The sequence below is a fragment of the Aquarana catesbeiana genome, linkage group LG04 (assembly GCF_042186555.1).
Source record: "Aquarana catesbeiana isolate 2022-GZ linkage group LG04, ASM4218655v1, whole genome shotgun sequence".
Taxonomy (NCBI): domain Eukaryota; kingdom Metazoa; phylum Chordata; class Amphibia; order Anura; family Ranidae; genus Aquarana; species Aquarana catesbeiana.
The window spans coordinates 141,460,946-141,488,275 of NC_133327.1; the positions used below are offsets into that span (position 1 = coordinate 141,460,946).

At 41.7% G+C, this 27,330-nt stretch overlaps 1 protein-coding gene across 1 annotated transcript in view; it reads left to right on the forward strand.

Annotated features, from left to right (window-relative positions):
* Positions 1 to 5,344: 5,344 nt before the first annotated feature.
* SAG (S-antigen visual arrestin) overlaps positions 5,345 to 27,330 on the forward strand; it is a 66,009-nt gene continuing 44,023 nt past the window's right edge. The window contains exons 1-7 of the mRNA XM_073625814.1: positions 5,345 to 5,471; positions 9,593 to 9,671; positions 13,181 to 13,241; positions 13,419 to 13,463; positions 13,706 to 13,899; positions 18,493 to 18,552; positions 18,875 to 18,942. Coding sequence (XP_073481915.1) covers positions 9,612 to 9,671; positions 13,181 to 13,241; positions 13,419 to 13,463; positions 13,706 to 13,899; positions 18,493 to 18,552; positions 18,875 to 18,942 — 488 coding nt within the window. The 5' untranslated portion in view covers positions 5,345 to 5,471; positions 9,593 to 9,611. The remainder of the gene's footprint in view (positions 5,472 to 9,592; positions 9,672 to 13,180; positions 13,242 to 13,418; positions 13,464 to 13,705; positions 13,900 to 18,492; positions 18,553 to 18,874; positions 18,943 to 27,330) is intronic.

The window sequence follows — 27,330 nt, forward strand, 5'->3', positions numbered from 1 at the left end:
TGAAACTCAAAAACGACTTACTAACAGCCAAAACCAATGGTACTTTTGGACCTTTTTGCTGTCTTTAAAACAGTTGACCACCCCCTCCTCTTCAAAAACCAAAATTTGCTTGGTCTCCATGGCTGCGCTCTTCATTGGTTAGAATCTTACCTATGTCAGCGCCCCTTCAGTGACACTTACAACTCCACTTCCTCCTCTCCAACTCCTCTTACCGTTGGGGTCCCCCAAGGTTCTGTCCTTGGACCTCTACTATTCTCGATGTACACGTCCTCCCTGGGTCAGCTGATAGCCTCCCATGGCTTCCACTACCATTTATATGCTGATGACACGTCTGCCCTTCAGCTCACCCCATCAGTCTCCTCACGCATCACTGATTTAATAACAGACATATCAGCCTGGATGTCAAACCACTTTGCCTCCGCAACATTTCCAGAATACACCCCTTTTTAACTAATGACACCACCAAGCTTCTAATTCACTCCCTGGTTATCTCTCGCTTCAACTACTGCAACTCCCTCCTCATTGGATTACCTGCCCCCTTCGGTCCATAATGAATGCCGCTGCAAGACTCATCCACCTTACCAACCATTCGGTGTCCTCCACCCCTCTCTGCCAATCCCTCCACTTGCTTCCACTCACCCAACAAATAATATTCAAAGTACTAACAATAATTTACAAAGCCATCCATAACTCTGCCCCAGCTACATCACTAACCTAATCCCAAAATACCAACCAAGCCACTCTCTTCGGTCCTCCCAAGACCTCCTGCTCTTTAGCTCTCATCACCTCCTCCCATGCTCGCCTCCAGGATTTCTCCAGAGCTTCTTCCATCCTTTGGAACTCCCTACCCCAATATGTCCGACTGTCCCCTAACCTATCCATCTTTAGGCAATCCCTTCTCTTTAAAGAAGCCTATCCTGCTTCTAACTAATACACTGTTTTACTTCCTCCATCAGCTCATCCCCCCACAGCTATTACCTTTTGTATCAATTGACTCTCCCTTTTTAGATTCTAAGCTCTAATGAGCAGGGCCCACTGATTCCTCTTGTACAAAATTGTAATGTAACTGTAATGTCTGCCTTTATTTTGTTAAGCGCTGCGCAAACTGTTGGCCCTATATAAATCCTGTATAATAATAATAATACCCCAACAATTAAATTCACACAGGTAGCACAGACACCTTAATCCAATCACAATGAAAAGGCAGATGTTATTGTCTAACCAAAACAACAATTTTCCGGGGGACTTTGTGAGTGGTGCTTATAGTAGAATAGTATGACAAATATATATCAACAAATAGAAAATTTATTTCAAATTACATAAAAAAAAATATGTAGACATTCACATTTCATCATTGCATTGAAGGTAAAAAACAGTTTCACCAATGTGCATTCTGTATGTTAAAATCATTATTAATTTGCAGGAGCTTTAATCTCTATGCATTTCGCAAAACAGTACCCGCTTCATCAGGAGACAGCACCAGTTGGTTTGTATGTGCATCTATGAAAAAAAACATGTCAGTGTGTAGGTATATTAAAAATTTATTAAGCGGTTCGTAAAGAACAAAAATACAGGTAATATAGGACAGGAGGTCAAGCTCCATAGATAGTCAAAATATACTCACTTGAAAGTTACATAGGGTGACATCAAAATCACATAGTGAAGATAGAACAGAATGACATCCAGATCTAAAATGCTGCGAAGGCCTGGGAGCTGAGGGTAAAGAGAGGTGGGAGAGCAGGCATATCATGTTTTGATCTCTCATGTAGACGAAGAAACCGGAAGTGGCAATGATTTTGTCACTTCTATTTTCAGATCTTCAATTTTCTGGCTCTTACAGTCAGGAGACACATCTAACCGAGCAATAGAATGTATTTCAAATTTATCCCCTTTGCCCTGCACACATGTGCAAACGCATGCCCAGGATGCACATACGTATGTAAACCGCGGTCGCACAATGCGTGTGACATATCGTCGCAAACCTCAGAGTGGAGGCAATATTTCTATATATTTATATAATGTTCTGAGAGTTTAAGTAATTTTATTGCCAAAAATTAATATTTTTACACGTGTTCAAAAAATGAAAAAATTTGCTTTAGGCTTTATTCACACTTGTGCAACTTGTCATGCAACATTGGACATCAAATTCACATGACAAGTTGTTCCCCATGTTTTCCAATGATAACCATTCATATATGTGTGACTTAAAGTTAGTCCGACCTTCATGCAAATTGAGGGCCATTGACTTCCAAGTTAACCCTCAAATGTTGCATGAAAGTCGTACCTTAATGTTATACAATGGATCAGTTGTCCATTATCACTGGTCAAAGCCAAAGTCGTGCCAAAGTTGCATGCAACATTGGAGTCGTATAAGTGTGAATGGGGCCAAACTGGTTAGACCAAACTTGTGACTGCAGTGGATCTTACTGCTTCAAGATAATTTGTGTACTTCAACATTGTGGGGTTGATTTACTAGACAAATAGACTGTTCACCTTGCAAAGGAGGTTAAACTTTGCATGGAAGTTTTCCCTGGAGCTTAGTGAATGAGGTGAAGCTGTGCTGATTTCCATTATCCAATCATGTATGGGCAAAAATGCATTTTTTTTTCAATTCTCCTTGCATGTGATTAGGTATTCTTTGCAAAGTTAAATTTCAGCAGTAGCAGGCATGGATATATATCTTCTGATACTCTTCTCCGGCCTTATAATGGCATGTGCAGTAGCTCCATGACATACAGAGGCTTTGTAGCTCAAGAAAGAAATTCAACTTGAGCCACAATGGTAAAAACATTCAAGGGAAATTAATTCACACATTATCAGTTATTAGCACTGATTTTAATACAGTACAGCTAATTAACAGTCAAATTACAAAGAATAATAGTATATTTGTGGATTTATATACATTTTTTGTAATCCCTGTTTCGTCGTAATAGTTACAACAAAAAAGAAAAAAAAATGTTTATTAAGTATCAAAAACTAGCATTATTGAAAAGCATCATCGATCCCAAGGACCCCACCCCCAAGCGATGATCCTCCCAAACCCCTTATCTCGTCCCTCAATCCTCACCCTGGCCACTCCGCTCAGGAGCTGGGGAGCCCTACTACTCCTAACTAATTCCCCCTACCTTCAACCAAAGACTGATAAATGGCCTAACACCAAACATAGGACTGAAGTATGAAGGCCCAGGGCAAAGTCTAAGCCATCAACAGTACTATAGCCACAACTGGGCAGTGTAAGTGGTTGCTGGGCAAAAGTTGACAGATTTTGGATTACAATTTACAATCTGATTTATACTCGAACTCAGCCATTCTCAACTAGGGTTCCTCCAGAGGTTGCTAGGGGTTCCTTGAGCGTTGGCTGATGAACCCCCTATTTGATGATGCCAACAGAGTTCAAGGTTCAGCACCACTTAGCAAAGCAAGCTGCGTGACAAGAAAATATCTTTTTAGCTGTCCTTAAGGGTGGCATTCTGAACACCACTTTAAGGGGGACATTTTTCCTATTGACCACCAATATAAGGAGCATTGTTCCTATTGAACCCTGATGATTTGGTTTTAGTAAGGGTTCCTCGAGACATGAAAATTATTTTTGGGGTTCCTCTAGGATTAAAAGGTTGAGAAAGCCTGCTCTAACTAATATTTAATTACCTGAATCAAACTCTGTGGTTCTACTCAAATGTCCGATTCCCAAAATTGCACCCAAAATTATATTAGCTATCTCTTAGAATTCACTATACATATTTTTTAATGGATTATCTCATAATTGGACTGGATAATGATCAATGATAATCCCACAGCTATTTTAAAAGATGAATTAAAGGACTTTAGTCTCGGTGCACACTGATGAGGTGCAGGATTTGCAGCAATTCCTGTGCATTTCCTGCACCGCAAAACAGTCACACTCCGTTCATGCAAACCGCTGTGGCTGTCAATTAGCAGTGCAATTGGCTGAATTGGATAGCATGCGATCCAACTCCAGTGCGGCAAAAAAAAGGTGCATGCACCTTTTTCGTGTGGATGCTGTGCAATTTGAGCCATGCAAAATGAATGGGCTCAAATTGCACTGCAAAGAATCGCATGTGATTTGAACAGGAATACGGTGCAATTCCTGTCTGAATCACATGCAGTTTCCCCCACTGCATCAGTGTGAACTAGCACACAAGGAAGGTCTGAAATCCTTGACTTAAAGTGATTGTAAAGTCTTTTTTTTCTTTCTTAAAAATATCAATCATGTTATACTTACCTGCCCTGTGCAGTGGCACAGAGCAGCCCAGATCCTCCTCTTTTCGGGTCCCTCTTCGGTGCTCTCTGCCCCTCCCTCCTGACGAGTGCCCCCACAGCAAGCAGCTTGCTATGGGGGCACCCAAGCCGAGCCACAGCTCCGTGTGTCCATTCAGACACAGAGCCCTGGCTAGGCCCCGCCCCTCTCTTTTCATTGGCTGACTGAGCCAATGGCGCTCCGCTGCTGTCTCAGCCAATAAGGAGGAAAGTCCCGGCAGCCGAGTCTCTCGTGCAACGTCGCTGGATAGAGAAGGGCTCAGGTAAGTATTAGGGGGTGCTGGGGAGGCTGCTGCACACAGAAGGTTTTTTATCTTAATGCATTAAGATAAAAAAACCTTCTGCCTTTACAATCACTTTAATTATACAATTATTCAACTGTCATGAATGTATCTTTCTCTTATTGTTTATCTTATACCCCACTGTTCTTTTCTCACCTCATTGTTTTCTTATTTCCTTGTAACATTCATTGTAAGTTATACTATTTCAAACCTTTGTCATACTTATACGTGAAATTGTTTATTTTATTCTGTCTTTTTTATGTAAAATATTTTTTTGTTCTGTAAACATCAATAAAATTCAATAAAAAAATATCTTTCTAATTTAAAAAAAAATACAAATTAATATTTCATTCTGGTAAATCTATTCCATACAAAGTGACGGGATGCTTATTACCAGCTGTATAACTATTGAAATGCAATTAATTTGTTTCTTCTTTTTTAACCAATCATAATATTGAGAAAAATATAACAAATAATATTTGGATGCATGGGTGTAACACAGTAAAGGTTTTGTGTACCAGAAGATGCAATATATGGGAAGTTAGTTGCCTTCTCATATACAGTATATAGCCATGTCAAGATGTTTTGGACTCCAGTCTTGTAGCATGACCTCCTTGAAACCCCTTGATGAAAGCAGTAGGTAAACATAATGACCGTAATAACCATGCCTATGCTATGTCCTACAACTTCTTGTTAATGCTCATTGGTGCTGACACAGATACTTCTGGCTCATCTCCTAATCCCACTTCCTTCACACCCTCAGTTGAGAATTAATTGGATGTTTTCTCCTCCCCACCCTCCTGCTGCTGCTACATATTGGGCTGCTGGTACTTGGTAGTCAGAAATTCAGAATCTATCATTGTTTAAACCTTGAATCTGAAGATCCCTCACTTGATCTTGCTTCTGTGCATAGTAAGAAATTTGGAATGATTTATTGGGGTTACATTAGCACTTTTATTGTTTTATACCTTAAATATGGGATTCTTTTTTTAACAAATTATCTTTGGTATTTACTGTTGTAGTATATTAGCATTTGTTTTGTTTTTTTTCTAGACATTTGGCTATAATGTAATTCTAATGTTAAATGTGTGATTTTTCTTTAACTGAAAAACAAGGACTCTACTGCTAGCAAAAATATTTATTTTATCAAAGTTGCTATTGAATTTTAAGCAAAACCTAAATTTCCTTAAAATTTCTAATTCCGTTTACCAAAAAAATGCCATAATAATATTATAAAGAGTTAGGAAGCATTGCTTCCTAAATAGCGTGCTTTGAATAATAGGAACTAAAGAAGAAAAAAAGACAAAAGGAATACATGAAAAAGGGAAACAACGCAAAATAAACTACATTATGCTTCAAACATCCAATGATGTGGTGACGTTTTTTTTTTTTTTTAATTCCTCTGCACACATCTGGATGAAGTGCATATGGGCTCAATATGCTACAGCTCACAAGTCTATGGATGCTCTAAAATCTGTCGTTAATACAACAGAGTAAACCTATCTTTTATTGCAATTTATACTTTAAAATGAAAGGCAAATTGTTCTGCATTACTATACAAGTGTTTCTGTATTCACAAACTATTATGAAAACTTTTCGTTATATCACCATTCTTAAAGTGGTACTTTAGCCAGAAAAATAAGTCCTGCTATTCCCTTTTGCAGGTATAGCTATGTAAAACATTAAAAATAACTCCTTATAATGTTTAAAATCCAGTAATACACGGTCTCACCCTGCTCTGCACATGCTCAGTTGCTCTCTATTTTTAGGCACTGCTGAGTTTGTAGAGGCCGATCTACCGACAGCCTTAAAGTGGACTTAAGCCCTCCTATCCTTTACAGTCAAGGAAGCTGCTTCTGTTTGATCTGCAAATGCCATGGTGCTCCACATGTGATCAGTTAGGACATCAGTTATTTGATGGTTTGATAGCTTGGTTGAGTTCACAAGTAAATGTGACAGTTAGCAATCCTGGCATTCCAAGAATGTAACTGTTTTTTTAAACCGTTAAATCGATGGGTTTAGTTCCTCGTTATAATTTGCTGCTGTTCAGGGGTTCTGGGCTTCGGCAAAATGTCAGCCTCCAGCAAGAAGAAACAGGAGCAATGCTGAAGGCAGTTTACAGCTCACACTACATTTGGTAGCATGATTATTAATGTGGAATGTATGTTCATTGCTAAAGAACATTCATTTTTTTAAGTTGTTGTGGGTAAAGTTCCTCCTTTAATGCATATCTAAACCCAAAAGCAAGAATGCAAGAATATATTGCAGCTTACTAGTCCATAGTTGCAATGGCTGCATTCATTTTCACTTTTCAGGCTAATAACATTTTCATTAAGTACAGAGATTATGATGTCCTAGCTTTGCCAACATATATTTTTCCAAATATTCTACAGAAAATACCTGTTGATTTTGCCAGAAATCCAGTGTCCTGTAAACTAACAATTAAGTGCAAAGAAATGTATGTTTCTTATGTGAACTACAAGCCCCATCAATCTACAATATAATGGAGATTAATAAAGGCAGACATGTTTGAGGTCCAGCCTGTGTGATAACCACAGATCTCTCCATAGCTATAGTATAGAAATTAGATGCCAAAGGACAGGAAATATATTACCCACTGGATTACTAAGTGAAAATGAAAATGAAATTAAAAAATCCTGAAATTACCGTAGCTTTCAAGTGAAAAATATGATTTTAGCATCACAGTTGACTGACATCTGAAGTTTACATTTCTGTTTTTGATGGCATTTTTTCAAGACTTGCTATAAGGAATATTTGGAAATTGCTTTTTAAAAATCTGAAAAAAGCTATGTTTTCAAAGCAAATTAAATGCAATCTTGCATTTTAGTAAAAAACATGGGGTGTATTTATAAAAAAAAAAAAAATGCATAGCTGTTCCTCCATCAGAACTGCATATAAATTTGTTTCCTGCAAATGGGGCAAAACTGAATGTTCTCAGGTTATTATTTTATTATTATTATTATTATACAGATTTTATATAGCACCAACAGTTTGCGCAGCGCTTAACAAAATGAAGGCAGACATTACAGTTACATTATAATTTGGTAGAAGAGGAATCAGAGGGCCCCTGCTTGTTAAATCTTACAATCTAAAAAAGTTATATTTTCTGCATATCAAATGTGTGAAAGGCAAAAATACTGCATCATGCCCAACTAGATGGAGCTGATGAACTTATTACCTGTGATACTCAGCACCATCTAGTGGCATTTTCCACATTCACACATTTGATCATCAGAGAATATAGCCTAAAAACATTTGCTTTTGCACAGTCCACACTGAATGAATTTACAAGCAGTTTCAATGGATGAACAGCTCAGCAAATGTTTTTTTATAAATACAGCTCAGGCGTCCAAGAAATCTTTTGAGCTGGGGAAACTATATTCAAAATGAGACTAGGATTTTACAGCAGTGTTTCAAATGTACCCATCATATAGTTGTAGCAATTAGCAGTGTCATTATCATCTTTTCTAATGCAATATGTTTTGTGCATTTTTTAAAATCTGGTGTCCCCTGAGCTTTTAATCTTCTTAACACCTTCTAGGTACACTACTCAATTGTGCTCACATTTTTAGTCTGTTAATAGGATCATCTTCATTATCTGAGTAGATGAAAGAAGATGAGGAGAAAATGCAAATAAACATGAAAATGTAATAAAATAATGAATGCTTCTGTTGCTGCCACTTTGTATGTGTTATAGGATTTTTCTGATTACTAGTCACTATATTTTACCTGTTGATAATGCTGATCTTAATGAATTATGAATTTTTTTTTTTAAATGTTCCTTTTGTCAGGAAGGGGCTTAAGCCTGGTACAAACTATAGGTTTTTTTCCATTCAATCCAGTGGGTTGAACGGAAAAAAAACTGTCAGCTCCGGTCGGAGCCGCTGTACTCACTATGCAAAGTAAGAACAGCGATCTCCCCCAGCTGAGCTGTTGTGTTCTGACAGGGAGAGCCCCCCCCACCACCACCACCACCACCAGAACACTCCGATCAGCGCTCTTTGCCATGTGTAGAGAGCGATGATCCAGAGTCGGTCAGCTGCTGTTTTTCCGACATACACAAGGGCCGAATGTCAGCCAGTTTGTTTTTTTTCGAACCAGCAAATGTCTCCCGACTTTCGGCCCATGTGTACTCGGCTTTAAGATCTTGCATGTTTTGTACTATGGAAAAATCTGCTACATCTGATGCTTTTGTATTTTACTATTGTTCTCTCATGATACATGAACTGATAATGGAATCAGGATGATTACAGAATGGCTAATGTGTGATTCATGTGTGGATATTTGCATGCAGAACTGGCTGATCGTTAAATAATTATGCAGACAAATTCAGGCTTTTGTGATTCATTTCGTTTTTGATTCTCAAAAGATGAACAATCTGAATGCATGTATTCAAGTGAATCAAACATATTTGCAGTTCACCAATTTGCTCATCACTAAATGGCAAGTTTTGAAAACAATTTTATATATTTCCTACAACCTCCAGTTGCAGTGCTGGCAGGGGAATCAGCAATTGTCTTCTGTTTGTGGGGAGGCGGGGGCAGGCGAGGGAAGTCGTCCCCACTGGTAGAAGACAGCAATGATCGGTAGCGGCTATAGCAGCCGCTAGCAATAATCGCAAAGGAATCCGGCAGGCTGATAAGTTGATTAATCGATCGATCAACTTGGTACATTGCCCATTAACGGTTCAAACCTACTGAACCTCTGTATGGCCGGTCTAAGCAGTCTAGCAGTGGTCCCTCAATGTAGCTAAGTCTGAATTACAGGTTACAACTAAAATAAGTCTACAAATCTGTATTTTGTATACAAAATGAGAACTGTAACAATAACAATTGCTTTAAATTAAAACATATAATACCCTAAAATATGTACTCAGTCTCAGTGAAAATACACTGTTTTCCTTTCAGACATTAATGAAGTATCGGCAGATGCAAAAATTGAAATCCATACAAGTGGCTATGTATTTTGGCCACCACGCAAACTAAAATCAATAACTTTTTCTTTGCCAACAGATCTCTGAGACCAGATACCATGAGTGGAGACAAGAAGTCCCGTTCTGTTATCTACAAGAAAACCTCCCGTGATAAGGCTGTAAGCATTCCGAAATATACAACACAGTTTTCTATAACTTTTTACAGTTGATTAAACTGATAGATTGGGCAAGGTTTAAAATCCACCATTTTTTTTTTTTTTTTTGTCATCTGTGTCCCATTTATTAGACTAAAGCTGGCCATACATTCAGCTGAAACTGAACAGATTCCCTTATCAACACATTCAAAGTGGATGGGGAAACAATGCACTTTTGTATTCTGACAGTGGAGACTCTGTCAGAGTTACACTGATTAGCATTGCAAGCAATTAGCTGCAGTCCTGATTGAACACAAATTTTTCAACAAGCCAGTTTGTGAAAAGTCAATCATTTGATCAACTAATGGACAACGGCAAAAGATGGATCGAAATTCAGCCGATTTAGCAGGGACTGGCCAAATTTCGAATCCATCTATGGCCAGCTTTACCTTTCTTTCCAAATGTACATCAAAAAGTGAGAGAATCTGAAGTGAAGGAAATCCTCTCTCTACAGCTGTCTCTGCAACAAGGTCCCCATTGAAAGATTTTCTCTTTTTTCCTTTACCAGTGACAGCGCAACATTTTGGTATTGACCTTGGTTTCAGCCTCAGTGACAGTGGTCATCAGGACAAATAGAGAAGGAAAATCTCTACATAATAAAAAAGAAACATTTTTAAGGCTAAGAACATTTTCTAAGAACATTTTCTATGTCATTCCACATAGAAATGTATGTCCTGTTAACTTCTTTTGCACTGTTAACAAAAAATCTCTCTTTTATAAGCTTCCCCAACTATCTTGTTTGGATCTATCATGTTTGTAGTCCAAAGTCGACATTATTTGTAGCTGCTGACTTTTACATTTTTTTTTTTTAGAGGCTGGAACTCTGCTTTAAGTTGTTGTCTGTGTCCCCAGTGTTCTCTCAGTTGGGGCACAGACAGAGAAAGAAAAATAAAACAGGGGTTCGAAACTTTTAACACTCTATCTAAGATTGGGTTCACACCTAATACAGATGCGGCTCCCAGCAGTGGTCCTGTGCATCCCCGTTCACTGTTTTAGGTCCGATTTCAGCCCAAATTTTTTGGCTGAATTCGGACCTAAAATGGACCAAAAGACACACCGGCTCCTGTGAAAATTTGTATCGGAGCCACAGCGGAGATATGTGAACCGGCTCCATAGAGAGCAGGTCAAAATCTTCTGCTATTGCGAATTCCCCGCATCCAATTCGCAATGATGTAAACCCAGCCTCAATAAAAAAAAAAAAGATTGAGCTTATGAATAAACAAGTAGATGTTTTAATCAGGTTGGTGAAGCTGTAATCACTGCATTTCTCCAGTCATGTACAAAGGCATTTGCTATTTTTTTTTTTTTTGTATATATCTCTTTCTGGAAGTTAACAACTTAACCTTAGACCATTTGGCTGGCCAAAGACCAGAGCAATTTTTGCGATTCAGCACTGCGTCGTTTTAACTGACAGTTGTGCGACGTGGCTCCCAAACAAAATTGACGTCCTTTTTTTCCCCACAAATAGAGCTTTCTTTTGGTGGTATTTTATCACCTCTGCGGTTTTTATTTTTTGCGCTATAAACAAAAAAAGAGCAACAATTTTGAAAAAAACGCATTATTTTTTATTTTTTGCTATAATAAATATCCCCAAAAAATATATAAAAAAACATTTTTTTTCCTCAGTTTAGGCTGATATGTATTCTTCTACATATTTTTGGTAAAAAAAAAATCACAATAAGCGTTTGATTGATTTGCGTCTACAAAATAGGGAATGGTTTTATGGCATTTTTATTAATGATTTTTTTTTTTTTACTAGTAATCGCGGCGATCAGTGATTTTTATCGTGAGTGCGGCATTATGACGGACAGATCGGACAGACACTTTTGGCGCTATTTTGGGACCATTCACATTTATACAGCGATCAGTGCAATTAAAAATGCATTGATTACTGTGTAAATGTGACTGGCAGTGAAGGGGTTAACTAGGAGGGGGCACTGCAGGGGTTAAGTGTGTCCTAAGAAGTGATATTAACTGTAGGGGGATGGGCTACATGTGACATGACACTGATCACCGCTCCCAATAACAGGGAGCTGTGATCAGTGTCAGTGTCATTAGGTAGAATAGGGAAATGCTTGTTTACATCAGCATTCCCCCGTCCTTCCTCTCCGTGAGATGATCACGGGTATCCCCGTAGACATCGAGTCCGTGGGACCCACAATCACACTCACGGAGCTTGCGGCAGGGTCACGCGCCGGCACGCACGCGACCACATGGCGGCAAATTTAAAGGGACGTACCTGTACGCCCATTTGCCTGTCCGTGCCATTCTGCCGACGTAAATGTTCATGCAGCGGTCAGCAGATTGATTGTTTGTACTTTACTTTTAACCGCTTGCCGCCCGCCAGCTGTCATATGACGGCCAGGCGGCGCGGCTCTCATTCTGGGAGGGCGTCATATGATGCCCTCGCCTTCCCTGCCCACCAGGGGGCACGCGCGCCCGCCGTGTCACTGGGCACCCAATGCGCGTGCCCGGCGGCTGCGATGTCCGCCGGACACCCGCGATTGCCCGGTAACACGGCAGGACCGTGGATCTGTGTGTATGTAAACACACAGATCCACGTCCTGTCAGAGAGGAGAGGAGACCGATGTGTGTTCTCAGTATAGAGCAACACCGATCGGTCTCCTCCCCTTGTGAGTCCCCTCCCCCTTCAGTTAGAAACACTCCCTAGCAACATAATTAACCCCTCGATCACCCCCTAGTGTTAGCCCCTTCCCTGCCAGTCACATTCATACAGTAATCAGTGCATTTTTATAGCACGGATCGCTGTATAAATGTGAATGGTCCCAAAAATGTGTCAAAAGTGTCCGATATGTCCACCACAATATCGCAGTCACGATATAAATCGCAGATCGCCGCCATTACTAGTAAAAAATAAATAAATAAATAAAAATGCAATAAATCTATCCCCTATTTTGTAGACGCTATAACTTTTGCGCAAACCAATCTATATAGGCTTATTGCAATTTTTTTTTTTTACCAAAAATATGTAGAAGAATACATATCGGCCTAAACTGAGGAAAAAATTTGTTTAAAAAAAAAATTGTACATTTATTATAGCAAAAAGTAAAAAATATTGTGTTTTTTTCAAAATTGTCGCTCTTCTTTTGTTTATAGCGCAAAAAATAAAAACCGCAGAGGTGATCAAATACCACCAAAAGAAAGCTCTATTTGTGGGAAAAAAAAACAATAAAAATTTAATTTGGGTACAGTGTTGCATGACTGCGCAATTCTCATTCAAAGTGTGACAGCGCTAAAAGCTGAAAAATGGCTTGGACAGGAAGGGGGTGAAAGTGCACTGTATTGAGATGGTTAAATTAGGTTGGTAATTTTTAACGAGAAGACTGAACAAATAATTATGATTGACAAAAGTAATTCAAGTATATAATAACAATGGCAATGGTTTAATACAATGCCTACATTTTTTTTCACAAGAGGGTTATGGAGCATAAACGATTTTTTTTCACCAACAGGTGAGTGTATATCTCGGTAAAAGGGATTATGTCGATCATATAGAGTCTGTGGATCCAGTAGGTAAGTTCACAAGAACTCCAAAGAGCTCCTTTGTGCAGTGCATTATTGTTGATTAAAACTTGTAAATAAATCATTTATAACTTCAATACGATTGTTAAAAAGAAATAGTTGAATTTTCTTGTTATTCTTTGCTCTCTTGTATTTTTTAAATCCTTATCATTATTTGTTGTACTGCAGATGGTGTTGTTTTCGTGGATCCTGATCTTCTTAAGGGAAAAAAAGGTAACTAGCCAAGGGATTAAAATGGGTTAGTCTAATACATCGCCTTCAGGTCTGCAATCTGTAGATTAACGTTCCCTACAAAATTCCTAATGCAGAGGGAATATTTTTGTAAGATTTGTTTTGAAATAAGTATCAGGCATGGGGTATACAAAATATTCAATGATAAACATATTCCCTGTGTCTAACGTCCACTGTTATCTATTTTCTGCATCATCTGTATCTTTTCTATATGCTCTTCACAGTGTATGTCACCCTAACTTGTGCATTCCGCTATGGTAATGAGGATATTGATGTCATTGGCTTGACATTCCGCAAGGATCTCTTCTTCGCACGTACACAAGTGTATCCCCCTGTAGAAGATGTAAAATGCCTCACAAAGGTCCAAGAGCGGCTAATGAAGAAGCTGGGCAATAATGCATATCCTTTTGTGATGGCGGTAATATAATATTTCTCTTGTTTTTTCCTTTTTAACAACAACAACAACAACAACAATGTGTACTAATCTAATCTAGCACTTGCAGAAAAAACTTTTTTTAGATGGACATATAGTTCAAGAGCAGGTTAAAGGACTTAATTCTGTCCATCCTATAGGTATCCTTTTCTTTTCCTTTTCTTTTTCTTTTCTTTTCATGCTTATATATTTTCCAGGGGCTTCATGGGCCCCCATTGTAAAAAAAAAAAAAAAAAAAAAAAAAAAAACTGTGCAGATCAAAAGTTTGATCTGAGGTTTCAATAGCAGAGAGCCTCCCTAAAATTAGATAATGACTGCAATAATCTGCCTTTGTAAACCCTATAGCAGTGTTTCTCAACTTTTTTTTCAGTCAAGGCACCCTTTTTAAAATTCTACAAAATCTGGTTGCACCCCATTCTAAAAAAAACAAACTAATAGTTTTACATAATGCAGCAACAGCCACACATGTAGGACCCCCAGCGTTAGAGGTGATTTATTTTTTCAAAACAAATACACCAAAGCAGGGTGTCACGTCTACCCCAACGCAGGTGGTCAGACACTATAGCTGGCTACTGTGTTTCTGCACCTATAGCAGCCCCCTTTATCATAAGGCAAGCAGGCCTACCGGTACTCGGTTTCCCCCAGGACTTACATACAATGCTATACAATTATATACACAATGCTATAGTGCCTGGCCACCACGCCAGGGCAAATGCGAACTGAGCAAAGCAAATGGATACTTGCGGTTCGCAGACAGATAACGTGGTTCTATGGCAGTCCAGGTAAAAGGCAGGCTGAGTTCAAGGAATAGTGCAATAATCTGGTCCAAAATCATACACAGGGAAATCCAAACTAGCAAAGCAGGGCAGAAGGACAGGGAGCTTGATCAGGAACAACACATGTATTACTCTCTATCACAAGCACCCTAATGAGGTTTGAGCTGGCTTATAGCAGGTTTGGTTTCCACCCAGAGACTGATCACATTAATCAGCCTGCAGGTGGACAGACAAACAAGGAGAGTGCCATAGCCAAAACCCTGCATGCTGGAATGAGGAACAGGAGCACTAAGTGATCCTGACACAGGGGTGGGACAAACAAGGATCCTGTGCACATTTCCGATGTCCTCCTTATCAACCGATGATGTCAATGGTTGTTAGAACACCAGAGGCTAGAAGGCAAGCTTGATCCACCTGCTGACTTGTAAACAATTTTTGGGCCATTTTTAGGCATTTTGCCAAGGCACCCCTGAAGAAACCTCAATACTAGGGATGAGCCGAACACCCCCCCTGTTTGGTTCGCACCAGAACATGCGAACAGACAAAAAATTTGTTCGAACACGCGAACACCATTAAAGTCTATGGGACACGAACATGAATAAACAAAAATGCTAATTTTAAAGGCTTATATGCAAGTTATTGTCATAAAAAGTGTCTGAGGACCTGGGTCCTGCCCCAGGGGACATGGATCAATGCAAAAAAAAGTTTTAAAAACTGACTTTTTGGGAGCAGTGATTTTAATAATGCTTAAAGTGAAACAATAAAACTGTAATATCCCTTTAAATTTCGTACCTGGGGGGTGTTTATAGTATGCCTGTAAAGGGGTGCATGTTTCCCGTGTTTAGAACAGTCTGACAGCGAAATTACATTTCAAAGGAAAAAAAGTCATTTAAAACTACTCGTGGCTATTAATGCATTGCCAGTCTGACAATACACATAGAAGTTCATTGATAAAAACGGCATGGGAATTCCCCACAGGGGAACCCCGAACCAAAATTTAAAAAAAAATGACGTGGGGGTCCCCTAAATTCCATACCAGGCCCTTCAGGAAACCCCGCGCCAAAATTTAAAAAAAAAACCGGCGTGGGGTCCTCCCAAAAATCCATACCAGACCCTTATCCGAGCACGCAACCTGGCAGGCCGCAGGAAAAGAGGGGGGGCGAGAGAGCGCCCCCCCTGAACTGTACCAGGCCACATGTCCTCAACATTGGGAGGGTGCTTTGGGGTAGCCCCCCAAAACACCTTGTCCCCATGTTGATGAGGACAAGGGCCTCATCCCCACAACCCTGGCCGGTGGTTGTGGGGGTCTGCGGGCGGGGGGGCTTATTGGAATTTGGAAGCCCCCTTTAACAAGGGGACCCCCAGATCCCGGCCCTCCCCCCTGTGTGAAATGGTAAGGGGGTACAAAAGTACCCCTACCATTTCACTAAAAAACTGTCAAAAATTTTAAAAAATGACAAGAGACAGTTTTTGACAATTCCTTTATTTAAATGCTTCTTCTTTCTTCTTTCTTCTATCTTCTATCTTCCTTCATCTTCTTCTTCTGGTTCTTCTGGTTCTTCCTCCAGTGTTCTCGTCCAGCATCTCCTCCGTGGCGTCTTCTTCCCTTCTTCTCCTCGGTCGCTCCACATCCATGGCATGGAGGGAGGCTCCCGCTCTTCTCTTCATCATCTTCTCTTCATCTTCTTCTCTTCATCTTCTTGTCTTCATCTTCTTTTCGGGCCGCTCCGCATCCATGACGGCATGGGAGGGAGGCTCCCGCTGTGTGACGCTTCTCCTCTTCTGTGACGGGGAATGCCACAGGGAAGTCCCATCATGTCCCCGTGCGTCAGCCCCCCCGTTATTTAAGAACTGTCAGAAGAGGAGAAGTGTCACACAGCGGGAGCCTCCCTCCATGCCAGCATGGATGCGGAGCGGGCCGAAAAGAAGATGAAGACAAGAAGATGAAGAGAAGAAGATGAAGAGAAGAGCGGGAGCCTCCCTCCATGGCATGGATGCAGAGCGGCCTGAGGAGAAGAAGGGAAGAAGACACCGTGTGGGAGATGCTGGACGAGAACACCGGAGGAAGAACCAGAAGAAAAAGATGAAGGAAGATAGAAGAAAGAAGAAGCATTTAAATAAAGGAATTGTCAAAAACTGTCTCTTGTCATTTTTAACATTTTTGACAGTTTTTTAGCGAAATGGTAGGGGTACATTGGTACTCCCTTAACATTTCACACAGGGGGGAGGGCCGGGATCTGGGGTCCCCTTGTTAAAGGGGGCTTCCAGATTCCGATAAGCCCCCCACCCGCAGACCCCCACAACCACCGGCCAGGGTTGAGGGGATGAGGCCCTTGTCCTCATCAACATGGGGACAAGGTGTTTTGGGGGGCTACCCCAAAGCACCCTCCCAATGTTGAGGGCATGTGGCCTGGTATGGTTCAGGAGGGGGGGGCGCTCTCTTCCCCCCTCTTTTCCTGCGGCCTGCCAGGTTGCGTGCTCGGATAAGGGTCTGGTATGGATTTTTGGGGGGACCCCACGCCGTTTTTTTTTTTTTTAATTTTGGCACGGGGTTCCCCTTAATATCCATACCAGACCTGAAGGGCCTGGTATGGAATTTAGGGGGACCCCCACGTCATTTTTTTTTTTAAATTTTGGCCGGAGTTCCCCTTAATATCCATACCAGACCTGAAGAGCCTGGTATGGAATTTAGGGGGACCCCCGAGTTTTTTTTTTTTTTTTTAATTTTGGTTCGGGGTTCCCCTGTGGGGAATTCCCATGCCGTTTTTATCAATGAACTTCTATGTGTATTGTCGGGCCGGCAATGCATTAATAGCCGCAAGTAGTTTTAAATGACTTTTTTTCCTTTGAAATGTCATTTTGCTGTCAGTCTGTTCTAAACACGGGAAACATGCGCCCCTAAACAGGCATACTATAAACACCCCCCAGGTACGAAATTTAAAGGAATATTACACTTTTATTGTTTGACTTTAAGCATTATTAAAATCACTGCTCCCGAAAAAACGGGCGTTTTTAAAATTTTTTTTTGCATTGATACATGTCCCTTTTTATGACAATACCATGCATATAAGCCTTTAAAATTAGCACTTTTGATTTCTCCCGTAGACTTTTAAAGGGTGTTCTGCGGCATTCAAATTTGCCGCGAACACCCCAAATTGTTCGCTGTTCGGCGAACTTACGAACAGCCCATGTTCGAGTCGAACTCAACTCGAAGCTCATCCCTACTCAAGACACCCTGGTTGAAAAAGGCTGCCCTATAGTACTCTGGTAATCCTTTTTTATGTACAAAATGTTTTGTTTGTAAATTAAAGCTTTTTAGATTGCCAAATAGAAATAAAACAGCCCTGAAAGCACTTTATGTTGTACAAAGGTTAAAGCCTGGTATACAGAATTATATTTTATGCATGCTAGTCTCCATATCGAAAATGAAGAGGTTGCTAAAGGTACGAAAATTTTCGTACTACACAATAAAAATTCTGAAGTGATGTAATGTATTGTATTGTATTGTATTTGGATTGTATTTTCGGGCAAAAACTGTACTGATTAAACGAAAATCGATCTGGTATCATACGAGAAAAGATTTTGTGCTGGTAAGATCAGATAATTTCACACAACCTGTCCTGATCGGCTCTTGATAGCTGTGTACTAACGTTCAGATTATCGTTCAGATGATCGCTTCGGAATTGGTATTTTTGTCCGATTTTATGATCGCGTGTACAGGCTTTAAGACTTCAAAGCCAATTCTCCATTACTCTAAAAATATATTTAAAAAATATATTCTCATTTGCTGTCTTTCTTACAGTTTCCTGATTACCTGCCATGTTCAGTATCTCTTCAGCCAGCTCTGTCAGACGTGAACAAGGTGAGTAAAAAAAAAAATACAACCATCTCTTTCTCACATTGATATGGAAATAGTTGATGAAGAAATAAAAAATTGATATAGCACAGTGAAGGCGAACCTTGGCACTCCAGATGTTTTGGAACTACATTTCCCATGATGCTCAACTACACTGCAGAGTGCATGAGGATTATGGGAACCTGTAGTTCCAAAACATCTGGGGTGCCAAGGCTCGCCATCACTGATATAGCATATAAAAAAATGTATGAGCTTTTAATATGTATGTGCACATATAACCTAGCATAATTGTCAGATGAGTGCTGGAACTTCATATGTTTATTTTAAGGCATGTGGTGTGGACTTTGAGGTCAAAGCATTTTCAGCAAGCAACTTAGAGGACAGATATCACAAAAAGTAAGTTAACTAGCTATTTAGTAATTATGGATTGTTCTGTATATTAATTTGTACATACATTTGTTTGTTACCTGTTGTATAAAATTGGCTAGAATATTAAAGATAAAGTATATCAGATTAAACTTTACAAATGTATTGTAGTTGTTTTGAACTATATTCCAGATACATTTCTGTTGTAAGTTTAAGACTAGAGTCATATATATATATATATATATATATATATATATATATATATATATATATATATATATATATATATATATATACACAGTGGGGACGGAAAGTATTCAGACCCCCTTAAATTTTTCACTCTTTGTTATACTGCAGCCATTTGCTAAAATCATTTAGGTGAATTTTTTTTCCTCATTAATGTACACACAGCACCCCATATTGACAGAAAAACACAGAATTGTTGATATTTTTGCAGATTTATTAAAAAAGAAAAACTGAAATATCACATGGTCCTAAGTATTCAGACCCTTTGCTCAGTATTTAGTAGAAGCACCCTTTTGATCTAATACAGCCATGAGTCTTTTTGGGAAAGATGCAACAAGTTTTTCACACCTGGATTTGGGGATCCTCTGCCATTCCTCCTTGCAGATCCTCTCCAGTTCTGTCAGGTTGGATGGTAAACGTTGGTGGACAGCCATTTTTAGGTCTCTCCAGAGATGCTCAATTGGGTTTAAGTCAGGTCTCTGGCTGGGCCATTCAAGAACAGTCACGGAGTTGTTGTGAAGCCACTCCTTTGTTATTTTAGCTGTGTGCTTAGGGTCATTGTCTTGTTGGAAGGTAAACCTTCGGCCCAGTCTGAGGTCCTGAGCACTCTGGAGAAGGTTTTCATCCAGGATATCCCTGTACTTGGCCACATTCATCTTTCCCTCGATTGCAACCAGTCGTCCTGTCCCTGCAGCTGACAAACACCCCCACAGCATGATGCTGCCACCACCATGCTTCACTGTTGGGACTGCATTGGACAGGTGATGAGCAGTGCCTGGTTTTCTCCACACATACCCCCTTAAAATTAAGGCCAAAAAGTTCTATCTTGGTCTCATCAGACCAGAGAATCTTGTTTCTCACCATCCTGGAGTCCTTCAGGTATTTTTTTTAGCAAACTCCATGTGGGCTTTCATGTGTCTTGCACTGTGGCTTCCGTCGGGCCACTCTGCAATAAAGCCCCGACTGGTGGAGGGCTGCAGTGATGGTTGACTTTCTACAACTTTCTCCCATCTCCCAACTGCATCTCTGGAGCTCAGCCACAGTGATCTTTGGGTTCTTCTTTACCACTCTCACACTGGCTCTTCTCCCCCGATAGCTCAGTTTTGGCCAGACGGCCAGCTCTAGGAAGGGTTCTGGTCGTCCCAAACGTCTTCCATTTAAGGATTATGGAGGCCACTGTGCTGTTAGGAACCTTAAGTGCAGCAGAATTTTTTTTGTAACCTTGTCCAGATCTGTGCCTTGCCACAATTCTGTCTCTGAGCTCTTCAGGCAGTTCCTTTGACCTCGTGATTCTCATTTGCTCTGACATGCACTGTAAGCTGTAAGGTCTTATATAGACAGGTGTGTTGCTTTCCTAATCAAGTCAAATCAGTATAATCAAACACAGCTGGACTCAAATAAAGGTGTAGAACCATCTCAAGGATGATCAGAAGAAATATACAGCACCTGAGTTAAATATATAAGTGTCACAACAAAGGGACTCAATACTTAGGATCATGTGATATTTCAGTTTTTCTTTTTTTAATAAATCTGCAAAAATGTCAACAATTCTGTGTTTTTCTGTCAATATGGGGTGCTGTGTGTACATTAATGAGGAAAAAATGAACTTAAATGATTTTAGCAAATGGCTGCACTATAACAAAGAGTGAAAAATGTAAGGGGGTCTGAATACTTTCCGTCCCCACTGTGTGTGTGTATATATATATATATATATATATATATATATATATATATATATATATATACACACACGCACACACACACATACAGCATCTCACAAAAGTGAGTACACATTTTTGTAAATATTTTATTATATCTTTTCATATGAGAACACTGAAGAAATGACACTTTGCTACAATGTAAAGTAGTGAGTGTACAGCTTGTATAACAGTGTAAATTTGCTGTCCCCTCAAAATAATTCAACACACGGCCATTAATGTCTAAACCGCTGGCAACAAAAGTGAGTACACCCCCTAAGTGAAAATGTCCAAATTGAGCCTAAAGTGTCAATATTTTGTGTGGCCACCATTATTTTCAAGCACTGCCTTAACCCTCTTGGGCACGGTGTTCACCAGAGCTTCACAGGTTGCCACTGGAGTCCTCTTCCACTCCTCCATGACAACATCACTGAGCTGGTGGATGTTAGAGACCTTGTTCTCCTCCACCCTCCATTTGAGGATGCCCCACAGATGCTCAATAGGGTTTTAGGTCTGGAGACATGCTTGGCCAGTCCATTGCCTTTACCCTCAGCTTCTTTAACAAGGCAGTGGTCGTCTTGGAGGTGTGTTTGGGGTCGTTATCATGTTGTAATACTGCCCTGCGGCCCAGTCTCCGAAGGGAGGGGATCATGCTCTGCTTTAGTATGTCACAGTACATGTTGGCATTCATGGTTCCCTCAATGAACTGTAGCTCCCCAGTTCCGGCAGCACTCATGCAGACCATGACACTCCCACCACCACACTTGTCTTTGTACTCCTCACCCGGTTGCCACCACACACGCTTGACACCATCTGAACCAAATAAGTTTATCTTGGTCTCATCAGACAACAGGACATCCAGTAATCCATATCCTTAGTCTGCTTGCTTCTGGGACAACAGCCATGCAGACCAATTTGATGCAGTGTGCAGCGTATGGTCTGAACACTGACAGGCTGACCCCTCACCACTTCAACCTCTGCAGCAATGCTGGCAGCACTCAACGCTGAGGACATGCACTCAACTTCTTTGGTCGACCATGGCAAGGTCTGTTCTGAGTGGAACCTGTCCTGTTAAACCCCTGTATGGTTTTGGCCACCATGCTGCAACACAGTTTCAGGGTCTTGGCAATCTTCTTATAACCTAGGCCATGTTTATGTAGAGCATCAATTCTTTGTTTGAACTTCCAGTGACCAGTATGAGAGATTGAGAGTGATAACACCAAATTTAACACACCTGCTCCCCATTCACACCTGAGGCCTTGTAACACTAATGAGTCACATGACACCGGGGAGGGAAAATGGCTAATTGGGTCCAATTTGGATATTTTCACTTAGGGGTGTACTCACTTTTGTTGCCAGCAGTTTAGACATTAATGGCTGTGTGTTGAGTTATTTTGAGGGGACAGCAAATTTACACTGTTATACAATCTGTACACTCACTACTGTACATTGTAGCACAGTGTCATTGCTTTAGTGTTGTCACATGAAAAGATATAATAAAATATTTACAAAAATGTGTGGGGTGTACTGACTTTTGTGAGGTACCGTGTATGTACAGTATCTCACAAAAGTGAGTGCACCCCTCACACTTTTGTAAATATTGTATTCTATCTTTTTTTCTCGAACATCACGGAACACAGAGCCACAGTAATTACTGATGGGTTATATAGGGTATCACTGGTGATTGGACACTGGCACACCCTATCAGAAAGTTCAACCCCCTATATAATCCCTCCCCTTGCAGGGATACCTCAGTTTTTACGCCAGTGTCTTAGGTGATGGACATTTAAAGATGTTCCAATCTTTAAGCTCCAAAGGGGGAATATCCCATATCCTATACTGGGGCAAGCCAGGCAAACCGGATCCATTCAAAGTGTCCTTTCTAGGCGGAATTGGATGGTACCCGGGCCTCGTGTCCGAAGAAACGAGGTTTTACCTGTAACACTTCTCTTTTTAGAGAGCTGGACCTCGCATATTAGAAAATGGTTTTCTAGCCTAATTTCTAGCCGGGTGCTTTACAGGTCCAGAACTTCAGGATCCCCCTATTCGTAGGGGGCCCCAGTCTCTGACGGTTCGGTTTTCTAAACGGAGCCCACCGTGCGAGGTGAAGATTGGGTCTGTGTAAACTGAACCCTGCGGCTGGATAAGGTAAGAGGAGATTCCACAGAATTTTTTAATTCTAGTAGGTTTTCTCCTTTAAGGTAAATGCATGCTATGCCTATTGTGACCAGTGGGGGCTGCCAAGAGCACAAACCTTGTCATGCTGATGTCGGTCTCAGTGTTCAGGCTTCACAGTGTCTCCGGCCGGCTCAAGGTAGGATGGATGGGGGGGATTTCTCATGTTTGATGTTCCCCCTAGGCTAGGGGGAGGCCACAGGGGTCTGAGAAGCGATTATACCGCTCGGGCACCGCTGCCCCCGCCGCGGGTGGGGGGTGGTAGGGGGGGCGGGAAGTCAGCACAGGTGCTTAGACTCCCACTCAGGCCAGCTGCAGGACATTAAAGCACTCTCTACAGGTGCACACAGCCTTTGGAGGGACACAGAGCTGACGGTCGCATGTAAGGTGGGACACAGGCATTCTCCTAGGCAGCATTTACTAAAGTAACACCAGATTGAGCATTGGGTAGCAAGGCTTTTAGCCAGACTACATCGTTCAGCAGTCAGTGTTCATTTTGTGATACCTCCACCTTGTTGCTTTCCACTATGGGTAGAAGAGGTTCAAACACCCCCAGAACCAGAGACACTAGGGGATCTCATTCAGGTTCTGAGGACCCTCTATCAGCAGCATCCTCCCCCCATGAGGGGCCAGGGATGGCTAGCCAGGGAGAGCCATTGGGGTCAGGGGCTATACCTGCCTCCGGCACGTTAGCCCCTGTATACATTACACAAGAGGTTTTTTCCTCAGCTATTAATGGTTTAGAGGAAAGATTATTGGCCGTGATTACAGCTTCACTCAGTGGAAGAAAACGCACTAGGCCTTCCTCTGTTTCCCAAGACCCTTAGGAAGAGGAGCTCAGGGTTAAAGGAGACAAATCCCTTTCAGAGGATCAGGATGGGACAGATGATTCCTCCTCTTCGGAGGAATCAGGTGGAGAGGGACCCTCTGCGACTTCCCAAGAGGAGAAAGTCTTAGTGCAGATACTTACTGGATTGGTTCGTTCCACATTTAAGTTGCCCGTACCTGAAACTGTTAAAGAATCCTCTTCTGCTTTGGGGTCACTGAAACCTTCTCAAGCAGCACAGGCTTTTCCTGTTCATAATTTACTTGAAAAGCTCATTTATTCTGAGTGGGATCACCCAGACAAACGTTTTTTTCTGCCGAGAAAGTTTTCAACACTTTATCTGATGGAAGAAAAGTTTATTAAAATGTGGGGAATACCGGCCATTGATGCCGCCATATTCTCCGTAAATAATAGTCTGACTTGTCCTGTAGACAATGCTCAGATGCTCAGGGATCCTGTAGACAAGAAGATGGAATCCCTATTGAAGGATGTTTTTTCCTTGGCAGGTTCAGTGGCTCAACCTGCAGTTGCAGCGATTGGAGTCTGTCAATACCTAAGAGACCATGTCAAGCAGGTTATCAAGGTATTACCTGAACAGCAGGCCTAGGGGTTTGCTAACCTTCCTGCGGCCTTATGTTACGTTGTTGACGCCATCAGAGATTCTATCGTGCAAACCTCTTGTCTTTCTCTGGGGTTGGTGCATATACGTAGAATCCTATGGTTGAAAAATTGGTCAGCCGAAGCACCATGTAAGAAGCTCCTGGCGGGGTTTCCATTTCGTGGTGAAAGGTTGTTTGGAGAGGACTTGGATAGCTATATCAAGAGAATCTCTTGTGGGAAAAACACTCTCTTACCTGTTAAGAAGAAGAGTAAGCGTCCCTCTTTCAAACGGACTCTTTCCCCAGCGCCTGGGGCTTCAGCCTCCAGGCAGTCTCGTCAGCCTCCTCCGTCTGTGTCCAGGGACAAGAGTCAACCCCAGGGACAGAAGAAGTCCTGGGGGAAGAAGCCTACTAGGCAAAACACTAAGACCTCTGCATGAGGGGGCGCCCCCGCTCGCTCGAGTGGGAAGAAGACTGCGGCAGTTCTCAGGGCTCTGGTAGGACGATTTCCAGGGCAGATGGGTAATCTCCACGGTAACCTTTGGGTACAAGCTGGAGTTTCAGGAATTTCCCTCTCCTCGGTTCCTCAGATCAGGAGTTCCCAGAGACCCAGAAAAGAAGCAGTCGCTCCTTCTAGCGTTAGAGCGACTTTTGTCGCAGGAGGTCATTATGATGGTTCCCGCAAAGGACCAGGGATTGGGCTTCTATTCCAACCTTTTTACGGTCCAAAAACCAGATGGGGATGTCAGACCCATTCTGGATTTAAGGGATCTGAACCGATTCTTAAGGATTCAATCCTTCCGCATGGAATCAATTCGGACAGTAGTCTCCACCCTGCAGGGAGGAGAATTTCTGGCATTGATAGACATCAGAGATGCATATCTGCATGTGCCCATTTTTCCTGCTCATCAGAAGTTTCTGCGCTTCGAGATAGGAGGGCGCTATTTCCAGTTTGTGGCTCTGCCATTTAGGATAGCCACTGCACCTCGAGTGTTCACAAAGATCTTGGCTCCTCCTCTGGCCAGATTAAGGGCTCAGGGTATAGCTGTCATAGCATACCTAGACGACCTGCTCTTGATAGGCCAGTCGGTAGCCTCTTTGAACGGAAACTTGAGGACCACAGTCAGGTATCTGGAACACCTGGGTTGGATCCTCAACTTAGAAAAATCTTTCCTAAAACCAGTAAGAAGACTGGAGTATTTAGGTCTGATCATAGATACAAGCCAGGAGAAAATATTTCTACCCCAGGCAAAGATCGCTGCTTTAAGAGAGCTGATTCTGGCAGTCAGGTCCAAGAAGGGTCCTTCTGGTCGCCTTTGTATGAGACTACTAGGGAAAATGGTGTCTTCATTCGAAGCAGTTCCCTATGCTCAGTTTCATTCAAGAATGCTGCAACACAGTATTCTGTTGACCTGGAACAAGAAGGTTCAGGCATTAGACTTTCCGATGCACCTGTCGCATGCAGTGCGTCAGAGCCTCAATTGGTGGCTCATACCCGAAAACCTGCAGAAGGGGAAATCCTTTCTTCCGGTTACCTGGACGGTGGTAACAACAGATGCCAGTCTATCAGGTTGGGGAGCAGTTCTGGAACAGTCTGCGGTTCAGGGGATATGGTCCAAGACAGAGAGGACCTTACCCATCAACATTCTGGAGATCTGGGCGGTATATCTAGCCCTAATAGCCTGGACTCTCAGGTTTCAGGGCTGCCCGGTCAGGATCCAGTCCGACAATGCCACAGCAGTGGCTTATGTCAATCATCAGGGAGGCACCCGGAGCCCAGCTGCTCAAAAGGAGGTGAACCAGATCTTAGTCTGGGCAGAGATGCATGTGCCATGCATATCGGCAGTTTTTATTCCAGGGATAGAGAACTGGCAGGCGGACTATCTAAGTCGCCAGCAGTTACTCCCAGGGGAATGGTCTCTACACCCCGACGTCTTTTGGGCCATATACCAAAGATGGGGGGTCCCAGATGTAGATTTCTTTGCATCCCAATTCAACAAAAAGTTAGACAGATTTGTGGCAAGGACGAGGGATCCTCTTGAATGCGGGACGGATGCGTTGGTGATTCCGTGGCATCGGTTCTTACTGATTTACGCATTCCCGCCTATTCTGCTACTGCCACGACTCCTTCGCAGGATCAGGCAGGAAAGGAAGTCTGTACTTCTGGTGGCCCCCGCTTGGCCCAGAAGGACTTGGTATGCAGAAATAGTAAGGATGACGGTGGGTTCCCCGTGGACACTACCTATACGCCAAGACCTGTTATCTCAAGGTCCAGTGTTCCATCCTGCCTTACAAACGTTAAATTTGACGGTTTGGCTATTGAGACCCACGTTCTGAAGAGTCGTGGGCTTTCAGGTCCTGTCATATCTACCTTGATTAATGCAAGGAAGCCAGCTTCCAGGATGATTTATCATAGAGTCTGGAAAGCTTATGTATCCTGGTGTGAATCCAGAAGTTGGCATCCCAGGAAATATGTCATAGGTAGAATTCTTGGTTTTCTACAATTAGGATTAGAGATGAAGCTGGCCTTGAGTACCATCAAGGGCCAGGTCTCGCCTTTATCAGTATTATTTCAACGGCCATTTGCTTCTCATTCTTTGGTCCGAAACTTTATGCAGGGGGTGATGCGTCTTAATCCTCCGGTTAAATCGCCCCTAAACCCCTGGGACTTGAACTTGGTCCTGGCTGTGTTACAGAAACAGCCTTTTGAACCAATAAGTCAGATTCCTTTGGTCTTGTTGACAAGGAAGTTAATTTTTCTGGTGGCCATCTATTCTGCTAGAAGAGTTTCAGAATTAGCAGCCCTTTCCTGTAAGGAGCCTTATTTGATTATACACAAGGATAGAGTGGTACTGCGCCCTCATCCTAGTTTTTT